Source organism: Diorhabda carinulata, chromosome 10 (genome assembly GCF_026250575.1).
Source record: "Diorhabda carinulata isolate Delta chromosome 10, icDioCari1.1, whole genome shotgun sequence".
Taxonomy (NCBI): domain Eukaryota; kingdom Metazoa; phylum Arthropoda; class Insecta; order Coleoptera; family Chrysomelidae; genus Diorhabda; species Diorhabda carinulata.
In genome coordinates, this window is record NC_079469.1 from 10,253,996 (window position 1) to 10,280,731 (window position 26,736).

At 31.4% G+C, this 26,736-nt stretch overlaps 1 protein-coding gene across 3 annotated transcripts in view; it reads left to right on the plus strand.

The window, feature by feature from the left end:
- LOC130898581 (facilitated trehalose transporter Tret1-like) overlaps positions 1 to 26,736 on the plus strand; it is a 51,241-nt gene that overhangs the window by 5,164 nt on the left and 19,341 nt on the right. The window contains exon 2 of one of the 3 annotated variants that reach the window (XM_057807976.1): positions 5,603 to 5,654. In XM_057807976.1, coding sequence (XP_057663959.1) covers positions 5,607 to 5,654 — 48 coding nt within the window. In that variant the 5' untranslated portion in view covers positions 5,603 to 5,606. Of the gene's footprint in view, positions 1 to 5,602; positions 5,655 to 17,289; positions 17,429 to 20,558; positions 20,783 to 26,736 lie in introns of those variants that run through there. The other 2 variants (XM_057807977.1, XM_057807978.1) reach the window with 2 other exon arrangements.

Below are 26,736 nucleotides of genomic sequence, written 5' to 3' on the forward strand. Positions count from 1 at the left end.
CCTCTACTCCACAATGGACTATCAACCTAAATTAAACACATCTCTTACCAGATACTAAAAATATGTACAATCTAAACAAGTAATTAAAAATACCCTCAATATAATGATTATACATGCATTCAGCCAGGAATAGAAGAGAAGTAGGCTACGCAGCACAAATTTTAATAAAATCGTCCCTAATTTCGCTAATCTACCGTATGCACAAAGACAAACTATTCTGTATATTACAAGCTATCAATTTCATCACTCATCCTTATAAACTCGTTGTAATATCTACAGACTTATTTGCTTCAATTTCATGTATTAAAAATATATCAACCAATCATGTATTGTTCAAAATACAGGGTCCTTCACGACGAACTGAATCGGTATGCATATGGGAAAGTACTGGGACTAGTGTTCTGAAAATTTGCGTGCATGGGTTTTCCGAAATGCTCGTTTCAGCTAAAATAATTTCAGTTTTCTGAAACTTTCGGTTATACTGGAAGTGGACCCAAAATTCGTTATTTTGAACGGAATGCTATGGTTTTTATTAAATTTTTGGAATCTATTTCAATTTCAATATAACTTTATATGAAGCATTGTATGCCTAAAATCTACCATTTTTTAATTATTTCACATTTTTGAAATTTTGAGTTGAAGTGACTCAGGTCTAATGTTTTTGAGATTTGGAAAAAAAGCACTCACAGCTTCTGTGACAACCTTGACAAAAATTTATATAGGGTGCCGAATTTAGCTACATAAAAACTTCGAAAACTCAATTTTTTCAAATGGCAACCCCCATTTTTCTCTTTACCATTTGATTCTAAGCTTTAAATTAAGTGGATTTCGTTAGTAAATTCATATATCACAAATTACAAATTAACGATTTTTGTAGAAATTTGAAAAAACTGAAATTTGCATGGTTTCCAATTATCGGTTGTCTGGAGAAACATAAAAAGCGTATAACATATCAACAAACAAACAAACAATGAAAACAGCTTGAAGTTTAAGCGTTGCAAAAGTGTTCATAATGTTTCGTTAATGATTTATTAATTAAGATTATTTCAATTTGCTGGTAATATTCGGCGAATATGATAGGGTTATTAAACGAGCATTAAAGCGCATGTAACGAAATAACAGACTAGAACAAGCAAAAAGAACTTCAACATGTACTATTCTCGACACTATAACTATTTATAAGTACTTAAAATCACACTTTATAAAGAGTAACGTGGCAGAAAATACTGTTGATACTTCTTCACACTAATACAACTTCCTTAACCATGTGGCTTTCGTAATCCACTCGAGAAAAGATTTAACCTTTAGAAGAAGAGTAAAAATCTGCTCAAGACTCATTGATATCTGTAGTTCAAACTTAACAATTGAACACATTATGATTGAATGTGACAAATTTGCCGTTCAAAGACAAAAATTTCAGCTTAAGACATCCTTAATGACTCGGAACAAATTACCTTTCTATTTCAATGGCTATAGTAAAATCTTAGAGTGAATGTAATAAAGTCGACAACGTTATTTATAGAAACCGAATGTGGATAACACCTTGCAGTTCATTATAATATATTGAATCCAGCGTCAATGTCTAAGCAATATTGAAGAGTAAAGATGAATCCTTTTTTATCTAACAGACAAAGTTCTTCCCCTTAATGCTTCAAGAGGATGGCTATTATTATTTCAAAATTTATATTATTGTAATGAGTGTGTACCGAAAATTTCTCTCGCCTTCACCTATAACTCTACCCACCCATAGTTCGCTTCTTTGTGCATCTCACTGTCAACGTGAAATTGAAGAAGTTGTACTTTTTTGGTACCATTCTAATAGATACTTCTTTCGCCTACCTCTTACAATTCTCCCAGCTATGTTTTTCTTTGACTCTTTCCTGTTTCATGAGGCTTTCGCTTCGAATCTTTTTTTGTTTTTTGAAGGCTTTCTAATCTCATTAACTGTGTATGTTGTGGTTTGTCCCTTACGTCTTTTCTATGTGCTTGTTATTTGTACTTCATTAACTGTAGCTAATATGTATAATATTTCACAGTATTTTTGAGCCATGTCTTTTCCTATTAGTATAAATATATTTTATTCCTAAATATTCCATAATTTTAGACACAATTCCAGCAGGATTATAAGGATCATACTTCCCAATTTATATTCTTATACTAATATCGTAGGAGAATGATGCCAGAACTATCTGGCCCGACCTAAAGATGCCGGTCGTTGCTTGAAAAATACCACTGTATTAGAAAGTACACAATCCCAATTTTCATTTACCTTATAAGCCTATTACAATATATCCGGTTTACACTGGGTATAAACGAAGAGCTACACCTCTCATTATATAAGATTATTTCCTCAAATAAATGTAATTATAATTGATGATAGGGAAATTTTGCAATAACACTATTTATATACGATTATTTTTTTTCTATGCTGCACTTTTATTTTTGCAAGACAATAGTGATTATTATTTTGTAACTGAAGGAGAAAAGTTTTCAATTCCCCAGTAGAATTCACATTCCTAAGTTTATTAAATTTTACAACTATATATTGATATTCACAATTCAAATTTATATCTGTAAATAGATTAACGTATTCCATATAGCACAGATAACTTCACGATTTTTCAAACAAACATGTGTACATCTTGAACTATTTTTCTATTATTGTCTGCAGTAAAGGTCAATATCAAGGTAAAAAATGTTGTGCTAGTCATTTTGCTTTATGATTTCAATATAGTCCATATAATCTAGGAGTGGTTTTGATCGTATACTATAATACAGATAAAGGGTGGAACTTTGTACAGAAATTTATTATTCTCTTATTATACACTTTCATCCAAACGATTGAAAATTATTGCACAGGAAAAGCTTAACAAAACCGCAACGCTATTTTGAGAATAACTAATGAATAGAAGATAATTTGATCAAAAATTTGTATTAAAAAACATTTCTCTGTTGGATACCAGATTTACAGACTAAAAAGACAAGTGGGGCTCTTTCTTTTTTGCATTTTCTTTATAAGAATAGCATGAAAAATATTTTTTCATCTTATTTTGTAGTGCGCTTTTCAGGAATATACGAGAAATCTATTAACACATATTTGAATAGAGTGAAAAGCTGTACAAAAAAAGTTCTATACCAGTTTTCACTGTGTCTACTGGCTCAAAAACTACATCCATCGCTTCTATTGCAGTGGATAAAATTTTTGGTTTTTAATGTTTGACTACCACGAAAATTTGGCTTGATCTCCGACATTCAGATCCCCCAAAAATGATGAAGACTTGTCCGTTCGTCCGTCACAAAATAAAAATAAACGTCTACGGTTTTTAGTAGAAGAAATTGTTCGAAAAAATTTTATAACAAATTTTGAAACCTTGCTGCTTGGAAAGCTAAATACGCATGCTGTTAATAATTTGTTTGACTCGACAAAAAAATTATGGATTAGGAGATATATAGATGTTTAGATCGTTGTACATGCCAAGGAAGACGTTCACCATAAAGAGACATTCTGAAGAAAATTTATCATACATTGTAATTATTTATTGAAAATTCTTACAGGAGGTATTAGAACAGAATCAAAAATTTCTAATTGAATTGCATACTGTCAAATATCTTATCAAAAACCAGAAAAAACTATAATAAATGTTCGAAGTGGGCGGCACCTTGCACTTCTACACACTTTCGGAGTCTACGGAGGACATTTATTTGAATTTGGAAAAGCATTTAAGATTCTGCCTTATAGTCTTACAATGGAAGTTTATTCTATCGATCATTTGGTTCCACATTTTCACTCCTGAATTTTCTGCAGCAAGTCTCGGAACACCCTGTATTTTAAATATGCAGATGAGTGTTTGTTTTGAGGTCGCATGTGTATATTTGAATATACTGAAAATAAAAATATTTCCCATCATGGGAATCTCAACCGTGTAAAATGCTGAAACTAGCCGTAATGCTTCCGCAATCAATAATTCTGCTAAAATCGGATCAAATTATGAAGGAAAAACAAATTAGAATGACAAACAGTTTATTGAAAATTCCTCCCAATTTATAAATAATAGTAATTGAATAAATCAATGGCTATTTTCATTGCCATGAGAAGAATATGCCAACAAAGAACATTTGTAGAAAAGATATTTTCATTTATTTTCATTTAATCTTCAAAGTTCTTGTTATAATGTTTGTTATAAAATAATTATAAGGTACTAATATTTTTATTCGATCATGTTGACAGTTTTATTGTCGAAATTATTTTTGTATTAGAGAATTTCAATTATGATCTCTGATAAAAATAATCACAAATTATGCGGATGATAACCAGTGACAAAGTTTAATCCAATTTTTTTAAATAAACTCTTGAATATGTACGCATTTACTGTGAAGGAATGGATGTGAGGATGATCCTAGTAAACGGTTTGGTGATCTTTATTCTATAGATATAATCCTCGTTAATTTATAAGGATCATAATAACGACCTCTTTGGTATGAATATTATCTGATAACAAAGTGTGTATGATGATTATTGATTATCCGAATTTCATACAGAGATTTGTAAACAGAAAATATTGATTAAACGAAACTCGGATTCCTAGAAAATAAAACAGTTTTTCCTCGAAGAAACTACTGCAATGTATTTAGAGGAGGTAAATAACGAGAAGAATTTGTTACTGGAACAATTATAGGACAATTATCACGTCTGACGTCAATTTATCAAATTGCAATAATGTAGTATCCGATTTTAATCGTAAAATTTTATGGTTTTTAATTAATGTTTTATATTCTTGTCTAGTACGCATAATAATTTTTAATCGTAGTACTTTAACAGAATGATCACAGTACTCAGGGACGGATTATATATTGGAGTTATCATGTATCCCTGAAAGTTTCAGTTTTTATCCACAAGTTGGTACGGAAGTTAGCGATATTGATGAATGATTTTATAGTAATACTGAAACCATTAAACTTTTTCATAACCTCTATGGCAACTTTGGTTTCTCATTCACCGAACAAGAAATTATATTTTAGATCATAAATTCAGTTTTTCTATGACACAAGTATGTTATATATGATTGTAGTCAGGGTGTCTGGTCTGGTTCATTAGTCCCACTTCTTTTAGCAAATTTAAAATGTGGAATGGTTCTAATTGTCAGAGATGTTTATCTTCTAATTCATAAGCTTCCAGGTGTAATGCTCTATAGTTTCCCATACTTGGATACGTGGATAGATGTTCCGTCCTCTACGTAACAGAACCTGCATGTTGCACTCTCTGCAAAACCTAGCGTATTCAGGTATACATCTTACGCTCAAAGACCGAAAACGGTCAGTGGCCGTTTAAAACAACCACAACGCGTTCCGTGTGCCTTGTGTTTGCCAGAACGCGTTGTGGCTGTTCTGATGTAGCCAGAGCCCGAATGAAATTATTTTAGATTTAGAAGACGTTAGCTGACGTAATATAATACTGCTTATTAATAATCATTTGGTAATAAAGTAGTACAACACTCATTATTTGAATAAATGTTCAATGAAAACATTTTTACTTCTTTTACTAACTTTTACGTCGATATGAACTAAATCTAATAATCTAAATGTTATTTTTTCTTTATTACAGAAAAATGCTAAGGAGTTTTGCTAAGTTTTGGGAATACGGTGCTGGAAAAATCGTAAGTATAAAATTTATATTGATATTAGTACTAACATGCATATCATTTCATTACCAAAATGCAGTAGAAACACAACATTATTATTGTTAGAAGTGAAATATTATTAGAATATCGTGTGGTAATTGTCAATGAGTATATTTCAGTAAGAAGAATTTGGGAAAAATCAAAAATCGATCGAGATTTTGAAAAGTAATTTCCTAACCCAAAATATGATATATAAGACGGTAGAACTTTGAAACATTTAATTTCCTACTACCCTATAGCTCTAATACTTTAGTTCTAAATTCTATTTAAAAACATTAAAAACAACAAAAAATTGTTCATGATCTCAGCCTTAAGAAATTTTTTTATTGAAAATTAAACCAATACAAATTACAATTTACGTTGTGCAAAAATCCACTTAAAAATATAGTTTTGTTTCCAAATAGCTCTCCAAAGTAGGACTCCAAGTATAAAATTAAACTAATTTACAAAGTATTTGTAATGTGACTCCATTACTTTTTTGCTTGTTATCTGTTGAATCTTCTGGTCAAATTTTCATGAGAATATAAAAGTACATGCTAAGCTGGAAGTGACTCTAGAGAAAATCAAGAGTGGTTTGACTTTGAATCGAATTTTAGTGAAAGTACGTCTAATTTAGTGTGACTTTCTATACTTGCAAAATCATCATTGTCAAATTGGTAGAGGGTGATGCTACGAAAATGTGTATATAATAGAAAATGAGTACGAACGTCCCAATGTACCTTCAATAGAAATAATTAATAGTCAAAGTTCACAAATATGGTTCCTTTATATTTTTTATCCATGCATCACAATTATTTAAATGGACTTCTTTCACGTTCCAAGAGCTGTGTGCAGATTAAAAGTTGTAATTTTTCTCTTATCAGTTTGACCAAATCGTGAGTCTTTGGAGACCTCAATTAGTATTTATATTTTCCTGTTAAGAATATTTTTTGAACCTGGGTTGATAACTGAGATAAATAACCACTATATTGATTTTTATCTAATTCTATCTATGTAGAGATCGGCATTATTCAGGTAACGCTCATAATTCTGACAACGCAGTCGAAAAATATTAAAAAGAACCATGTTCGTGCTTCAGACAGTTATCGTCGAATAGACGCGTTTTCGATTCAAGTTCACGCTTCAAGAAAGAGTTTCAACATAAATTTTGCCGCTACCGAATCCTTAACAGTGTGGAAAACGTACCAGAAATTCTGAACCTGAAACGGGCTTTGTTACCGACGCGCCACGCTCTGGACGATCGGTATCTGTAACAACTAACGAAAATATGGAGTCAGTAGCGTTGGCATTAGTTGATCAGCGGAACCAATAAGCCGTGCGCCTATCGGGAGAACTTCAAAGATCCGATTGTTCTTTACGAAGAATGCTGAAACGATTGCACTATCGAGTTTACCGCATATCGGATGCAGTCAGGATGATCTGCAGCTCCATCTTTTCATTTTGTGGTCGGATGAAACAAACTTTAAGCTGAACGGTACGGTTAATCGGCATAATTGCGTGTACTGGAACGGCTCGAATCCTCACGTCTTCATTGAAGAAGAATTAAACCTGCCTGGGGTGTATATGTGGGCAGGTATTCAAGAGAGAGATCTCGTGTGTCCGTACTTCTTTGAGCTTCACGTGATGGGCCAAAGTTATCTAGGAATGCTCTAAGATTTACGTGGACAAATGGCTCCATCCTGCATGACCACGCACCCTTCCCGATCACCAAACTACAATTGAAGACGAATTTTATAGTCTTTCCCTTTTGTTATTTCATCTAATAAATTCATTATGACGCTGCATTTTTTACTCTTAATGCAAATTTGTTGACTGACTTATACTGACCTCTTTATATCAAAAGAATACAGCGCATATAGTTATTCTTCCTCACCGTACTAAATCTTTGTTATAGATAGAAAGATCAAGATTCTTCAAAGACCTTTTGATAAATTGGAGTTTTCGGAGCCCTTGGTGCCTAACCAATTACTCCTCTTTGGTCCCAAAACACGGTATATAACATATTTCCCACTGACAGTGTAACCTTTTTAATTGGCGTGCCTTCCTCTTTCTTCCTCCACCCAATAGACGCGCGTTTACTCGGGAAGATAGTGATGTATCCAAGTTTCGTCTGGGGTGAATATTCGGTGCAATAAATTTTCTCCTTCCTCTTCTAAGAATGTGAATTTCCGTTCAAAAATCGGAAATCTTGGTATCAGCGCTGAGGTTATTATTGTTAACACTTGTTCAGCGGCGCCGCGCATGTGGAAAGTTTTCCACCACTTCACGGCCATTTCGGAAAGCGGAATACCATTTATACACTCGAGTCTTGAAGAGACCCTCATCCCCAAAGTGATCGAGTCATTTTTAATAATATTCCGCGGATTTTATATTATATTTGACAAAAAAACAAATAATGATGCGTTGCACAACAGGCACTTATACATCATTCTCGCTGATGGCTATAAGTATACTAAGCGAGGTTATTAAGCTGTTATTCAGGCTTCCTAACATATCAGCCTAACATCCAGTACAGCCAGTTTTACGACACTTAATTTTTCGCGCGTTTATTCAAACATTCCGGATTGTATTTGAACCACCCTCATAGTATACTATTGTATTGTCAGTATTAGAACTCAAACATTTTGGGTCTGGTTCATTAGCACCCAGTATTCTTGAATAAAATATTTCTTATTATATAAGATCTCGTTGAATGCTTTTCAGTTATTGAATATATCATCGTTTACTTTGGAAAACATAAAAGATATTATCTATTCTCGTTAATAAATACGGATACAAATTATTTGTGTTTAATACTGCCGATGCTGACCACTGATCATTTAATGGGTTAAATTTGTCATCACTTAGGAAGTCACCCATTTTTAAATATCATTTGAGTTAATTCAATTAACCGATCTGAATCACTTCCGACATTTTCATATGTCTGACATGAAAAATATTATCTAATTAGTAGCTTTTGTGCACGGTTTCATTTGACTTGACTTTATAATTGGCCCCAGAAAGAAATTAATCAAGTTTGAGCAATAGATAGTAAGTCTACAGTAACTATTTTTAATTTTAGATAAAAATAGTTGTCGCTTTTTCAGGTATAACAAAGGTTTTATTATTTTTATCTCCATTATATCAATGTAGAATCTTTGTGCATCGTTTTATAGTAAACTTCTTCAACGACTTTCTCATTGAGAACCGCGTTCTAAAAACTTCTTAGTACGAGGCAGCCTCAATAATACAGAATTATTACTATTAGGACTAAAAAAAATGTCTCGCGAAAACCTGCTGTCAAAATTATTTCCAATAAGATTCTTTTTAACATAGAAAATGAATGGAATGATTCATTTAAAGTGAACGCGGCCAAACAATACGATGTTAATAGTCTTACTGTTACATTATGTTGTTTAATTGTTTATGAGTAAATTAATTCTCAATCTTGCCAGAAAATTCTGAAATTCTCTAAAAATTCAAAACACTTATTTAAAGTGAATATATTTTTTGTTTCTTATATTCTATTTTGATTAAAAAATTGTGTATGAAATGAATTTTTATGCGATATTATTTAAATTCTCGCGTAACATTTCCGTAATAAAAGGTATCGTTGATGAACTATTTGATTAAAACATTCAAATTATTCATAATATTAGTAATATCATAGGAAAATATGTCCCAATGCATAATTGAATTTTCCTTTTCTTACAGTGAGGCATTCGCGTAGAAATATCTAAAATATTATATAAACGAATGGAAAACGTGGAACGAATGAATGAGAAAACGAATGAATTTCAGTGGTGATAAGCTTCAAACTAAAGTAGGAATCGATGTAATTTCTAGACTTTCGGGACACTACATTTTGTGAATCTAATATTTATATATCTTGCGAGTTCCTAGGAAAGATATGCGGTATTTGTAATGTAAGATAATTTCTTAATATAGATTTTGTAAACTCTGTTTTGAGGACTAAACACATTGAAAATTCGTACTCGTATAATTGATCAGTTTCTATACAAAAATCAAAGTGCCTTTTCTTCGATCCAATTGAGATTTGCTTATTGCTAATTCACATTTTTATTGGAATCGGCTCTAGCTCATGACATTGACATAATTATTCATAATACTGTAAGTGATTTCCAAATCTATGACGGCAGAGTATATTATTAGTACCTAAATCAAAGTTTTGAATGAAATATTGATTTGATGCTGAGAAAATATTGTGGTAAAAAATCCAAACGTAACCCACTAATAACTGGAATAGCATTATCGTGCCAAATGCTTTTGTAACGCGCATTTTACCAGTTCAGTGCTGTCAAATCGACGTGGCTTGTTCTGTTCTTCTACAGTAGTTTTTTTGTTTACCTCACTTTACTTCTGTTTATTTATTAATTCCACCAAGTGAACAATATGGTTCTGTCAAATTTTGTTTTACGAGTATGCGTTAAAAATGCTGCTGAAACTGTTTCAATATTTGAGATTAAAGAAATGGCGCTATATGCAAAACTCAAGTATGCGATAGATGTGCACTGTAGTGAGCGACTATCAACGTAATGACAAAAATAGTTGGAAAAATTTTCCTTGTGTTGAGAAGAATGCGCCACGGTGTTATTCAATAAGACCTGATTTTTCACAGAAAACAGACTAGATCATTCACTATGTCCATGCATCTATACACACGGGCTAAAAATGACTTGGTTGACCTGACCTTGTCCCTTGACACCGACAGGCTAAGAAAAATGAGGAAATATATGTTGGCCATTTCTACAAATGAGTACCAAAAATATTTCTAATAGTAGGAACCCGTGGAACAAATTTATTAGTGATAATGAGGAATATTTTGAAGAGTATGGTGTAGTTTTGTTAAAAATTTGGAATTAATTTTTTTATTGTAAAATTTTTTGATCCTATCTATTCACAGTTGTTAATTTAACAATAGATATAAAGACAAATAAAAAAGACAATTTCTCTCTTTTGATTGTATAATAAAATGACTAAAGAACGGATGTTGTCATTGTATGTATGTCATTAAAGTTTCACTTCAATTTTAACATCTAGAAAAAAATTCAATATGTTGAATTTTCGCATGGTTGAACAAGAAAATCTATTTTTTGAGCTAAAACACTGCACCGACATGCGATTTACAATCATTTGTATTTATTTGATTATATGATTGCAATTTAATTTAATAAATGGAATTCTCCAAATAATCGGAAGAATAATTTTTCTTTCAAATTTCTAATGAAAACAAATCAAATAGTCTATTCAAGGGAGTATTCTTGTATTTTGACTTGTCTTAAACAATGTTTGTATGAAATATGAATGCTACAAGCAAAAGAAAGTTATTTGACATTATTGTAATGTTTTTTTTTAATTTATGCAAACAATCTTTCAACGCTAGTAAATTTCTTACTCACTCACTTAATTACACACTACTTACTATACCATACACTAACTCTAAACTTAACTAAACTATGCACTAAGACTTCCTACTAGACACTTATGTCTAATTCTTGACATACTTATTTATTTAAACATATTGTTCAATTGTCTATCCCGATATGTACGATGAATTGTATTGGAAAGTATGGCCACACAATAAGAAAGGTGGAACAAAACGAATATTTGGTAATCAGAGGAGACGAAGCAAGAGAAATAAATAAAAATTACACTGTGTGACGTGCGTTTCGATAACGATGTTATCGTCTTCAGAGACTGAAGGTAAACTAAAACCTATTAACCTGACTCACCTGTTTTATACTGGATTTTCCCACCAATGAATCTTCTGCGGAAATTAATTCCAACGGGAAAACCTTCTTGGCGGGAATCTTCACATTCATTCTTCGACTACTAAACTATAGAGTGGGCTGTGAGGAATTGGCCGTTTGTCCTTATTAATTATTAAGCTATGTGCTCTTTGAACCGGACAATAACGGATCTCTTAGTTTGTCCAATTTACCTACCGTCACAATCACCACAGCTAATTTCATATATACCACTCTTTTCAAAATTTGGTATTTTATCCTTAGGATTACCCAACAATTGTTTTAATGTGTTTTTGGATTCAGAAACCAATTAAAAACGTACTCTGTCAAATATTCCTTCCAATACCTTTATATAAACAGGATTGAAAGGTACCTGAGCAAATTTTTCCTGTTTATCCCTTTGAGTTTGTAAAAAAGTGGTTTCACTTAGAGATTTCTTAAACCTATGACGTTCAATTAACCGTTGAGTACAGCTACATCCTCAAAAAAGGTCCTTTCCTTATTGTATCCCTCGATATGAAATAAAGTGAATTACACGATGTATCAGGAAATGGAGACTGGCCATCTTATGTTGGTCACAATGGAAAGAATCAATCATGATGTACCTGCACGTAGCGGTGTTCTCCCTAAATACATCAAATTCTAGCCTATTACTATTCCCAGTTAATAAAGTATTTTAAAATGGTAACTGTCCATTATTTTCCATTTCATAGGTGAATTTTATAGATGATTATTCTAAGTTGAGCTCCAAAATGAATTCGTCTACGTATCCATTTTTCGTATTGAATATGGCGAAAATATCATCCACATACCTGTATCATAACCTGGGAAAATACTGAAACTCTTGACTGATTTGCTTTTCAAAATGACTCATGAACAGTTCAGCCTCAAATGGTAATAGGCAGTTTGCAGAATTCGTGGTTGTAATGGAAATATTTTTGTTCCTGTTTCGATTGAGCTGTGCACTCTTTCGCAATAGTCCTTCTTGTTCATATAACAATCTTGTTTCCTCTAGTTGCTTTTAACTAAAAACAATATTTCCACCTCAAACTCCTGATAGTATTCAAATCTATTTTGCTAATTGATGGATTTTTATACTTTATAGACATATTTTTCGAGATCTGACTTCTGCACGCTTTCCGGACGAATTTCCTAGCGTCAAGAGGAAGATTTTGAATTGATATTCCAATATATCAAATCAATTCGCCAAGAATGCCATTGCCAGAATCAGCAAAATCCAAACCTATATTCAACAACTTCATCTCTTTTCTGTAAAACGTCTGGGAAGAAAAGTTTTCGACAATGTCGATAGACTTCAAAGAAATTTTCTTGGACTGTGGTTTAAATTCCTTCATTTTCTGATTCAAAACATATACTTAAATATTGAATCGATGAGCCTGAAGATGTTTCTTTGTTAAAACTCACAACAGTCTACTCAAATTCTAAATCACTTGATTCATGTTTTAGTTTTTTGTGAAGTCCGTATGCTTCGTTTACTGAGATATTTGATATATATATCCAGCTATTTCTTTCTTGCAAACTCACGAACTCTTTCTGAAACCATACTCTAATTTACATCAACTTCAATAAAACCTGGTAAACCCTTAACCTACGGCATGATTTAAGAAACCAAATATCAGCACTTACCAATCTGATCTCAATATTTAAGTTTTACGTACCTGTTCTATTCCGTTGACCTTGAAGTCATCACAACTATGCTGGTGTTTCTTGAACCGTTGTGAACCGTCGGTGATATTCATACTGAGCACACTGTTCACAATACCACTCAACAATTACACTGTCTGACGCGCGTTTCGATAACCAAGTTATCGTCTTCAGAGACTGAAGGTAAACTAAAACCTAATAACTTGACTTACCTGTTTTATACTGAATTTTCCCATCAATCTTCTCCCGTGAAAATTAATTTTAGCAGGAAAAAATCCTTGGCGGCAATCTTCACATTTACTCCTTGACTACTAAACTATAGAGTGGGCTGTAAGGAATTGTCCCTTATTTAAGCTTTTCTCACATTTAGCAATTTTTATTGGTATGTCGAAATCATTTTGGAACTTAATTCAGAATATTCATTTATAAAGTTCACCTATGAAATGAAAAATAATGGACAGTTACCATTTTCAGATACTTTAGTATTTGGGAATAGTAATAGGCTAGAATTTGATCTATTTAAGAAGAATACCGCTACGTGCAGGTGAATCTCGGCTGATTTTTTTCATTGTACCCAACATAAGATGGGCAGTTTTCATTCCCTGAGGATTTAGCTGTACTCAACGGTTATGATAAAAAAATTGTAAATAAGTTAATTAACCTTCATAGCTTTGAGAAATCTCTATGTGAAACCATTTTTTTTGTAGGAAAAAAATTTGCCTAGGTACTTTTCAATCCTGTTTATTTAAAGGTATTCGAAGGAATATTTGATAGAGTAGGTTTTTAGTTGGTTTATAAATCCAAAAATACACTAAAAAACTTGTTGGGTAATGCTAGGGATAAAATACCAAATTTTGAAAAGAGTGCTATATATGAAATTAGCTGTGGTGATTGTGACGATAGGTATATTGGACAGACTGAGAGATCTGTTATTTTCCGGTTTAAAGAGCACGGATTGGCGAAAATGGAGTGTATTAAAATTGTATGAACGCCCAGTATAACCCATACAATTAAAGCACAGGGAACGAGATATGAAGAATAACGGAAGAAGTATGCGTGTAACGAGTACTGGAAGATAGAGAAGTTGGAAAAAAAGAACAGCTAGGACAAGGAAAGCATGGTTGGAGGAGGTTAGGAAAGATTTGAGATAAGTGGCAGTGAGGAAATATCAAAATTAAGCAAATAAATTGAAAAGGATGACTTCGAAGTCGTATCAAATAGGGCTGTATGGTGAATTAACTTAAAAATCCAACTGGTGATAATTCACGACTGAATTTCTGGTATACAAAAAACCAACTTCAAATCAAGGTAACGCAGACATAGAAATATAGTTATAGGTTCAAATAATTCGAGCTCGAAATTATTGGTACACGAATTTACCTTAAAATAAACAAATACATAAGTTTCAAAATTATTGTGAGGTTCAAACTGAGTGAACAATATCCAAATGTTTCAAACAACTGAGCACAAATATTTTTTTAATTCTTAAATTGGGTCAATAGAGATTTAATCATAATAATCTGGAGCCAAAGATTATAAACTAAAGTATAACCAATTAACACCTTGTATAATAATGGTTATTATAATTACTAGTACATTCGTGATTTTATAATAATACCTGTCGTTATTCAAATTGATGTTTATTTTTAATTCCGTTTGAACGATCACGGAAATTTCATCTAATGTGAAGTTCACTGTCAAGGTCGTTCTTATTATAATGTACACATATGTTTATCATATTTTGTTTGTAATTTATTATGCAATGGTATATTAACGTTATCACGGTAGTGAACTAGTTAATGATACGTTCTGTGGAAAATCATAATCGTTTCCACTATCAAATTATTCGAGAAACTTTTCCTATGATGATATAATTTATCGTGTATTTTGAAAACATAATAACATTCTATTCTGAACAGAATAACTATAGATTCCATGAAACTAGTGTAAAGATGAGGCAATAGGTAGGTTCTACTTAACATCCACTACTACTACTACTATCTACTAATGCAAAAACTTTTGTATTGTTCCATCTACTGCCCGTGGTCCTCACGAAAGTTCGCATCACTTAATAGGCGAAGGCACTATTCGCTTACAATACCTGACTTTACAGTTTCATTTACAATTTTTACCTAGAACGCTCGCAGCCTTTTCATATTAATGGAACAAGAATTTCAGCGACCGCAGACGAGGGCATTGAAAAACCTTACAACAACGATTATAGTTGTTCGCAGATATGGACCGTTCAAACGCTACTGACGATGCTTACTTGGTTCTTCCATAGATTTTTTTTATTTGTTTTCCGATCTATTATACATTCTGTCCTTGTGAAGAACAATAAGTATTTGGTAGACTGTTTGAAAAAACATAAAAGGGAATGTTCCAATGATCATACATCTAAAATCTTTGCATAGTTCAGAATAAAACTAATTGTTTACCCCATGTTGATCAATGTTAAATTATTTAAACCTGTCTCGCAGGTTGGTTGGCCTATATCGCTTTAATTTTCATATATCATTAGTTGATTGGCTAGTACATTAGGATGTATAGTTCTTCCAATATCAATTGCAGATTATAAAAACCCCTACCGACATTTTTATTTGATCTACCATATGAGTGAATAGCTCATTTTATAAATTTATCATTTTCACAAATACTTTTAAAAATATGTACATTTTATGCGAGTATTCGTTAAAATGCAATCGAATTTTATAAATTGGACGGCATTATTTAAACAGATGCACTTAATAGTAGTCCTACTTGGAACTCAGAAAAATCATTATTATACCTCGTTAACTTAGGGAGTTCGGTTTAAACATGGTACCAGACAAGAACTGAGCCCTTTTTGTATCCTATTCGTTTTTATTTCTGGAAAACGAAATTTTAAAATAACAATCATAAAGAAAAATAGATTCTTCGCAAATAAAACAAAAGAAAGAAAAGGCATTTCATTTCTAAAGTATCTTTATAAATAATCATGGTAGTCAGAATCGTCTGAATTAGAGTCATCATTTGATTGAATTATGAAGCTTTTAAAAAGGGTGATACCACATACTCATTTTCTTCTTGGATAACATGTCCAACACAGTTTTTCCAAAGCTCTTGGCAGTCTGCTGCTGGAACTCTCTTGACAAGTTCTACTACCTCTTTCTGTTTAATAGTTCTGGAGACTGATTACATTTTCGTAAATCGTTGTCCATAACGATTACCAACTGTGTTGGAATGATAGGTGAAGACAGTTCATTAAACCATTTTTCAAATAATTCTGCTGTCATATCTTCACAATATTCAGCACAGTTTTTAATTTTTTGTATGTGTACCAATATAATGCGTTTCCATTTAGAAAATGGCACATTCAAACAGCGATTTTCACTATTGTCAACACAACCGAAATTTACTACATCGTGACTGTCACACCATGTTTCATCTAGATAAATTATGTGTCTGTTAAAACTTCGGTAATCTTTCATCTGATCCAAATAATTCTGTCGCCTTCGAATGATCCTTGACAATTCAGTTATCGTTTATTAAATTTTTTGTGTTTAAAACCACATGCTGACAAAACTTGACGCAATGTTTCTAAACTGGCATAATTGTATGCTGGATAATCTGCTATCTTTTGCTGTATTACTTCTAATGTCCCAACCCTCCTTTCCTTATATAAACTATAAATTGTTGTCCGTATAAAATCTTGAGTAGTTTTGTCAACTGATTTCAGTTTTTCTCTACATGTTTTTCGGTTCTGTAAATGATCCACAGCAATACCTTTCGTGACAACTTGATAAATGGAAAATTTATTCACTGCTTGAATTTCTGTGTATTTCTGTGCACGCATTTTGGTGTTCAATTAAAAAGTGTCTGTTCTTCAAGTAAGAGACCTTAATATTCAAGTCAAGTCCAATAGGCTTTATATATATATCATCAAATATGTGTTATATATTTGTTTTTATCGACAAAAGCTAGAATTAATTTAGAAAACTTTTTTTTTGATATTTAATATCAATTTAACCTCAATGGTCACTTTGGCCACAATTGAACCCTATTGATGACGTGTACCGATTTCTATAATGTAACACTTTAATGTACATAGTTCTGATGTATTCCAAACGTTTTTCAAATTCTCATGTAGTTATTTATAATCAAGATATGTGAACAAAAATGTACGAAAATTCCAGTTGATATGATAAGCATAATCTATCAGTTTGTTTGGTCATATTCTAATAACAATATTAGTTTTTCTATCAAATTCACCTGTGTCTAATAGCACGGCTACAATAATTCTAATGCAATTTATTCATGCTTTATATACGTGAAAGTTTGGAAAGTGAAATATTCACGGTGAGTTTTTCGGTTTTAAGAAAAGTGTTTTCCGATCAAATTGATTGTCATGTTTTTGAGAATAATATTACCTGTATCAATATAATGATTTGTGTAACTCAAAATATTGAACAACAGAGGTAAACATACAATATAATGAATAAAATAATTTGTAATTGAATAGCGAGGGCCTGATTCATATTTTTGATTTATTTTTTCTTAATTTCAGAAGAACCAGTGTAAAGTTGATAGAATTAGTTTGTGGGGTTAACTAATTCCAATGATAGATTGTGAGAGGAGGAAATTTTTATTCTTATCGGAAAATATTAGAAATTTTCCACTATGATTGGGTTAACTCGATCATGAGTTAATCTAGTCGTAATCATACGATATGATCCTTTCTACCCTGGTATACTATTGGTAAATGCGATTAGATGACGAGTTGTTTTATTTGTCTATAGTTTTTTAAAGTTTAAAATTAATTCTCTTGAGTAGCATATTTGATAGGTTACTGAGATTTGAGGTTTTTATACTTTTCAGCACTTCAAAATAAACATAGTTCATTAGTATTAAACTTCAGAGCAAAATCTGTCTAAGTAGGTAAATTACCAACAATACCGCTGCTCTATAACAATTATAACTAACTAAATAATTTAGAATCTACCTAACCTCAGATCATAGTTTCGGAAAAGCCCTATTATGTTACAAGTGTAGTGTCTGCCGCTGTTGTAAACAATTTGGGAAAACCGCAACTGAAACTTAAAACTCATTGAAGAAAAGATAATGAATATTTATTCCGTGCAAGAAGAGGAATTTGTAATTACTAATACATGGTAAAAACTACCAGAAAAATTTATAGTAAAAAGATTCATAGATTTTGAAAGTTTCAACCCCAGAACAAAGTAATGAATTATTCGTAATAGTAAAAATATAGGATATGATTTTGCAAGTTTTGATTTACGGTAATATTTGTGCGAAATGGATGCTACATGAGCCAATACCGGAAGAAAACACTCTAGTATGCGATTTTCTCAACTACGACCATGACCCTTGATTAAAACAAATCATATAATGGATAAAACAATAAACGCAGAGTATGATTGTGATACTTTGAATCTACTGAAAGTAAAAGTTGATAAAAGGATTCACACAAAAAAATTTTGCAAGATGACAAATCCTCGCTCATAAATTAGAAAACGAACTGTCATAACATTCAATCCATCCTCCAGATTTTGTTCTTTCTCAAATTACTTGAACGTGTATCATGAAACGATGAGATACTCTGGAGGCATATTTTCTCAGACTTCTAGATTCTCAATTCAGAAATAAAATCCCTTAATTCGATAATCACTAAACAAGTCATTAAATTTTAGGAACAGTAAATTTGATAATAAAATCATCTTTCAATCTGTTTGTCTTCAGTAAGTAGAATAGGAGGAAAATTTCTTTAATTCAGAAATGTCAAAGATCTTCCGAAACTTCTAGAAACCTACCAGAAGAGTAGCGCATTGATGTGAGTGGAACTTCTGTATTGATTCATGAAAAAAAAGATTTTGAAGTACTTACCAATAGATGTCAACGAAATTCGATATTTATTTTCAAAAATTGTAGCTTTAAATATAAAACTCGATCTTTTCTAGAATTATCCAATTGCATTTTAAATTAAATATAATTTTTGTGTTAGCATCTCATTTTATGACTTGTTGATTCTAAAAATAGCATCATTTTCCAATTAGAATAATTTATTCTATATGTATGCATATATAAATTCACTTGTCAATTATCTGTGTTTGCTGCTTTTGGAATACCCCAAATAAAGAAAACAATGATGAGAAAAAAAAATATATGAAATGATATTATAATCAAATCGTGGTCCTTCAAGCAAAACAAATGTGTGCGTTGGTGATAAAATTTTATTATTTCAAACTATTCATGGCTGGAATTACTATTAATATAATAAAATAGAAACGATATTCAAATTTCAATAGGATAACGTTTTAATGTCTTATGTGTATGAATATGGCTAAACTGTATATTTTCACATACTTGTATTAGAATAACTATTAATTAAATGCAACTACTTATTGACGCCTAAGCTTATACCATAAACATGTGAGATAATGCAGTATAGAATTTTTTTCCAGCCGATTGAACTTTTTGCATAGACTCTTATTTTAACTAACGATTTTAATCATTACCGTCTCAAATACTGCATAAACTCCGAGGTTTATTACATGAGTAGGTAATGAGACTCAATTTTCATTTATAATAGATTTTATTTCTCTTAAACAGGTTAAACTCACCGCAAAAACAGCTTCAACGTATTAAAAGCAAAATGCATTACTTTTAGCTCAACTTTCATTAAACCACCTAATAATTTTGACATTAGATTACATATCCATGATTGTCAAAGAATATACAGGATGCTTCAAAAATATTTGAGGTTTGCTCAGTACAAAATTTTCGTAAAACCATCTGTATTCAAGATAAAAGGGCAGTGAAGAAAGATTTTGTCGCAGCTGCTGGCAACATTGTATTGAAATTTTATAAGAATGTGTTTTCGAAGCTGATACATCCAATAAATTTGTTTTTATGTCTGACTCTGAGTTTGGAGCTTCCTGTATCGTTTTGGTTAATTAATAATTTAGGCCAAGTGAACTGATGTTTAGCTTTAGGAATTTTGTCATAGCTTCACAAACGGAAGTCAAGATTCCAAATACCTTCAATTTCGATTGCCAAATTCTCGTATTTTGTTATATTTCCAATTTCAGGAACGAAGCTTGCACGATTAAAGAGGTTTTCTAAAGATATTAAGTAATGCAATGTCAGGCCTATTATACTCCATCGCTATTATTATGATTATTATACTATTATCATTGGAATGTGATAACTTAATGTATGAAATTCAATATCTGCACATTATAAAATGTAAAGCAGATGCCTGTTTGATGCGAACAAAAAAAGAAAAAATATCTAGGTTTTCACAATCAACTAGGCGTGCGTCAATATTAATAATAAATTATATGTTGTTAATTATTGCAAAATTTGACAGACTAGGACTAATTTCGTTGAAAATTTTCCAAACTATTCATTTTCCACTTTATGAAAATATTAATTGCCTACCTTTAGAGTGTAAGTACCTAGATATACAAGGGTACATTTGAAAGGTATTTGATCATACTTTGATAGGAATTATTTGCTTAACCCAGACGAGAATGTATATTGGATTTGATTGTGTATACGGGCAAGATGCGGAAGTAGAAGAGATAAATTTGCTAATGGGAAAGTTAAATCTTAATTTCAACCGCTACTGCACAACAGAAGGTGAAATAACGAATGTGTAGATGGCAGGATATACTTTACATAATATCTTTGGTAAATACCAGTTTTTTTAACAAGACAATTAAATTTAACGTTTCATAACTTTTTATCTGTACTAATTTATAATGGAAAAATTTCGTTTTTCTGTTACGTAACAATATATTCTGTTACATGACAACATATTCCGAATGTATGTTAATGCACAATTGACAAAATACTGCAAATCTAACTTCATTAAATTCTAGGGAAAGGCGTATTTGAAAGTCCATAGAAATTGGAAAAAGAAGAATGTGTTTTCTGTATATTTTTTGCTCCACTCTAAATTTATCAAATTTTATAAAGTTTTGACCGGCGTACGTTAAAAAAGGCTCTCGCAATTTCATGGTTAAAAATAACCAAGGTTAAAATAATACTGTTTCTTCGAAATATTGCTGTGGATTTTTTGTAGCATTGCTGTTTCAGGAACTTGATCTTATTCTTTATTTCAGTTCATTTTTCATATTTATGTAATAATAATTTGCCCCCTTTGCTTGGATCGTTATCAGGATCAGGAAGTGAGTACAACAAACCTATGTCCCATCTCTTCAATTTTTTACGTTTTACTTGAGCTATTTTTGGGTAGTTGTAGACGGTGCGTTTGAAAATTGAAACAGTAATTAGTAATTAGAAGTAATTAATTACTTGCATTCAATAGCGGGATCGGTGGCTAAGAAAACAAAAAAAAAATTGAAAGTCAGTCGCAATATTCAGAAATCAACTTAAGGGCGCTAGAAGAAATATCAAGGAAAATCGGCGACTTAACAACTAGTTAAAAATATTATGATATAATGCAAAGCCAAATTTTGTTCCAAACTTGACTAAAGCTGGATTTTAAAACATATAAGCTTTGCTCATTTTCCATCTTTTCGTTCGTCTCCAAGTCAGTATTTTATAGGAAAAAGAGAAAATCTCACTGACAAAAATTAAAACGAAAAATAGGCTCACGTGAACAAAGAAACGTACCATGGAACATTGGATTGCCAAAAGTTGGATCTGATGATAGTAGGAAATAGTTTTGATTTAGAAAAAAAAATAGTTTATCTTGCTTTGTCCCATAATATAAACAATCTTACATGTTTGATAGGCACATATTCGTCAGACAAAAACAAAATAAGTGATAATATTAATAATGAATTGCATTGGCCCAGATTCGTCTACCTTAGAAGTGTGAATGGTAAGTGTGATTAATATAGTTGACCTTCAATTTTTTTCGAATGGAAATTCAACTGATCAGCTCAAGAATCATTTTTCCAATCATACTAACCCATAAATTATGAGTTGTGAACATCTATGTAAATTAAACTGAATAATATCACGCAAACTTGATCTAAATACAAATTTTATCTTTGATGGGATCGGTCAACGGGTTCTTGTTGGTTTTACCCATGAAATAATACTTTTTTCATTATATATAATGGAATGTACAACTAAAACCAACGAATCTTTATGAGATATGATAAAAAGCTTGAACTGAATGATTGACATAGAATGAGTAATGTATGAAAAAATGTATGTTTGGTCTCACATTAATCTTATTACATCACCCTAGTATATAAACTATTGGTTTGGTTGGGTCATTCATTTAAAGGTCTGTCTCCCTCAATATCCAAAAAATATCTAATTAATGAATGTTTTTTTTTGAAAACTGTACCTTTGGGTTGTCCTGGAAACAAAATAACTCTTCTTTAGATCAAATTCGGCTTTGATATCTTGACCGTTCACCATTTCCTCCTTAAATCACCAGTATCAATAAATATTTTCTTCAATCAATAAGGATTGGGGCATACCACTTTGCTACTCTAGTTTACCACTGGGTAAATGTATTCAGATTTAGGTATTGCCTTATCACACCTGGTATTTCGGTTAGGATATAAATTATTAAAGTTACTACACGTTTTTTGTTGACTTCTGTTTTCCTGATAAATAATAATTATTAAACACCTAACGTATATTATATTGAATGAAAATTAAAAAACAAAAAAAAATGTATAAAGAAATGGAAATGAAAAATAATGCAATAAATAACGCACGAGACTAAAAGACTGAAAATAAGAGGTGTTTGTAGGCTTCCCAGTTAATAGGTGATCATCTGATCATCTATAATTTCTCGATGACTTAGACTAACTCTTTGGCGATTCTTGGATTGAGAACTGTTTTATTTCGGACTTGGACAACTTGTTTTCTCCCATTAGATTTCATAAATAAAATATTGTGGGCACCTTGTATAAAAACTTAATAATGTGATCGGAAGTAAATTGAATGTATTAAAATATTTTTCTTATTCTTCGCAGTAAGAACATATGCTACACCTTAGAATTTAAATCACTATTAAAGGTTATCTACTGTAATTTTTGCACAAAGTTGTCGACAAACATTTCCCGCACAGAACCGTAAAATTTATTTATTATTTAGAACATTTCAATTAAAAATATATCCAATATAAATTTCAAGGTACAACTTTTAGAAAAACAAAATTGAGAAAGTAGCCAACATTAATATCAAGGAGATATCTATCGGTCCCCATGTACTTATTACAAATTTCCTTCCTTTCTTTTTATTCTTGTCCATTCTATTTTCCATGGAGCTCAATTTCAATCTTCATATTATCTAAAAAGAAGATACGAAAAACGTATGATACTAGAAGTGAGAAGACATTGGTTAGTTATGGATAATTCCATATTTACATAATCATTCTTTTTGTCCGAAAAGAGAGAAACAGGGCATCCGCACCGTTAGCGACCATACGAGACTGATTGGTATGTGAGTTTACTACTCTTGTATGACCCAATACAATCTCTCCTCTTTAGCATTCCACAAATTAGCTGTTCCTCGCTTTCTTTGCTTCTAATCTATTCATTCGTGAGACTGTTATCTTTTGAGCTATTGGTTCGTAAAAGAATTTTTTGACCTTTTTTGTAATACTTTGAGTTCGAATGACTGACTGGCTCCCTACTTTCTCTTCGTTAAATAGGTAGGATCGAAAGTAGTCGTGTCCAGACAGTAGTTGGCTCAATTTGGCTTAAGTATGGTATGTTTCCTGCAATGGCTAATACTGATGGCTCTGTCTCCTCTTGGTAGTAGTTGAACCCTCGATATTTTTCATCGGCTTCTTTTCTTTTGTTCTCCAAAAACTAATTTTCGAGTAAAGGGTGAATCCTAGTTTTTTTATGGATTCCGTTGCCTTCATAAAGAGCTCTGTGATATTCATCGCTTGAATATTGTTAAATATTGACTTTTGCTTCTTGGTCAAGAAGATTGGATTCTAGAATTCTAGAATAGAGTCTTGTTTCCTTGTTACGTCGGAAACTTTGCAGATAACGCTCGTACAATCAAGAGAATTTTGTATTACTTATGAGACCCACATATATATTTCTTGATAATACATAAATAAAAATATTGATTCATGAATCTAACAGTCCCGGATCTGTTTCATTACCACATTATGCAAGTATTTTTGGAAAACCACGATTAAAAAGTATGTGGTTAATAATTATTTTCATTGAATGTGGTTTGGAGAACTTAGAAAGCGAAACTTCTATGTGGTTTTATCGAAGGTGTGTTGATTGAATTATAATTCTAGTCAGTTTTTAAATTCTTAGGAAGATCTCATTAACTCATTGTTTCTACTATTGTGGTGTATAACATAATTTCTTGGGTCAAGAGTTATAGGTATGGAAGTGGAAGATATTCCATGGAAATGTTTGTTTGTTTTGAGACAATATAAAGTTTCTAGAAATTATCATCATCGGTTGATGACTAGTACTAAAAGTTAAAGTGGAATTTTTTTCTCTCGCGCTCGCTATCTGAGATTGAATAGTTCATTATCGAATACTCAAAATAATGAGAAAAGACAATATTAATGAACATTTTAAACGATACGGAAATTTTTTAATTTTAATTATTCAAATCAAATTATAAAAAATATATAAAAAACACGCTTTTCACAATGATTAAACTTGAAAGCAAAATAATAGTTTATGGCATAAGAATAAGATCATGAGAAAATTACTCCACTTAATTCTGAAGCCTTCCTTTTCAGGTGTAAGGTAATGATGAAAAAATTAATGTCATTATTATAGAAGTGTGGGGTGCGTTACACGACAACTTCAAACTAACTTTGCTATTTGTTTAAATTTACTATTTTAAATCTGTCTTTGGTATGTATAGATGTGTTGATAGTTGTATCTCGTTTAGTAAGTTTGAGACTGCGAGCTTACGTAGTTCGTCTACTAGTTAAATATTATTTTATTCATCTTATCTTAAATCATAGTTTGTAATCATTGACTTATTAGATCAAATGTACATGATCATCAGTAAAAATCCAGTAAACGATGGTGACCTTATTGTTGACAATGAACTATGAAAACGAACGGAATAAATTACCTGTTTGGGAACAACTATTAATCACAAATAGGATTACTCAACAGAAATAAAATTTTGACCCTTTGGGCCGGAAATAAAAAATATTTTCTAATCTGAATTTGCAACCACGGTTTTAATTAATATCATATTATGGAATCAACGAGAAAATTTGGATTTTGGATTTTCAAAACGAGCATTGAAAATCCTTTCGATTCATATATTTTTTTTTCCGAATATTTGGCTGCTAGCTTGATGGAGCTACATTCAATTTGCAATCACAAATATTGATACCAATAATTGAGATAAAAACTACTCTATCTCTCAAGTTGGATCAAATTGCAGATGCTTAAAAAATTGCCATATTAGAGAAAAACATTGCGTCATCATATAATTTTTCATCTTTCTACTTCTGAAAGGAATGTCAAAAGGTGATGATGTAATCCTGATTCTCAATACTTTCTATTTCATTGCAATCCGTTAAAATCCTACGAACCTCTCAAATACATAAATCGCGAAGGCTATGCTATGAAACAGTTATTTATTTGTGGTGCGTCATGCAGACCGAATGAACATTGATCTTGACCTAACGAAACTCATAGACAAAGGTTGCCAGCAATTTTATTACAATTCTTATCTAATTTCATGCTCAATAAATAATTACCAAACTAACTTGATATTTTTAATAGCTCAATTAGAAAATTACGAACTGAATTTAAAATAAATTATTTAAATCGAGAACATCTGGTAAAAACCCAAATAACTGGTATCAGTTATTATTTTTTTGAAATAAATATGTAATTATTCAATTATACTGAGCATTCTCCAATAGAGACAATTTGGTTGAGTGACAAGTGAAGCAAACGTTGACTCATCGGAGGAAGCAATATTTTCGGTAAACCTTGATTTTCGTTCCACTGACTATCATCCTCATATAGTTTCGGATGTAGTTAAGTTTTGTATGGACGGTATTTTTTTCTCAAAATTCCGAATAAAGATGGTTAACATCATTAAGAACACAAACTTCTCTTGTATATTTCTGTTATACAGGGTGTTTCTAAATTCATGCGACAGCATTCAGTAGGTGTTTATGAAATTAAGGTGGATCTTTTCTATAACAAAATTTCCTCAGCCCGCCCCTTTTTGAGATATCACTTTTAAAAGGTGGTGATAAAAATTGAGTTTTTATTTTTCTTCTAAAATTTCAGAAAATTTTTAAAAACATGAAATACTGCAATTTTCGTACACTCACAAAGGAGTAATTACGGGTATTTTCTCAATATCCCCGGTGAAATTCACAGATCTTAATTTTAAGTATTCATTTTGAATTGTATTACATCTTACATCTTCACTTTTTTCAACTCAATTTATCAAAAAAAAAATACAAATTATGATGCTTATTTTTTTTCTGTACGGCTGTTGGTGTTGGGGAATAAATTTAAAGATAAAAAATATTCTTAGTTACACCAAAGATTTTAAGTTATGTTTTTATTTCATAAAACGACATATTGAAAAAATGTGTTAATATGAAATAAAGTAAGGGTTCCTAATTTCACCCCCGTATAATGTAAAAAAAATATTGAAAAGATACCCATGGTTAGTCCTTTGCG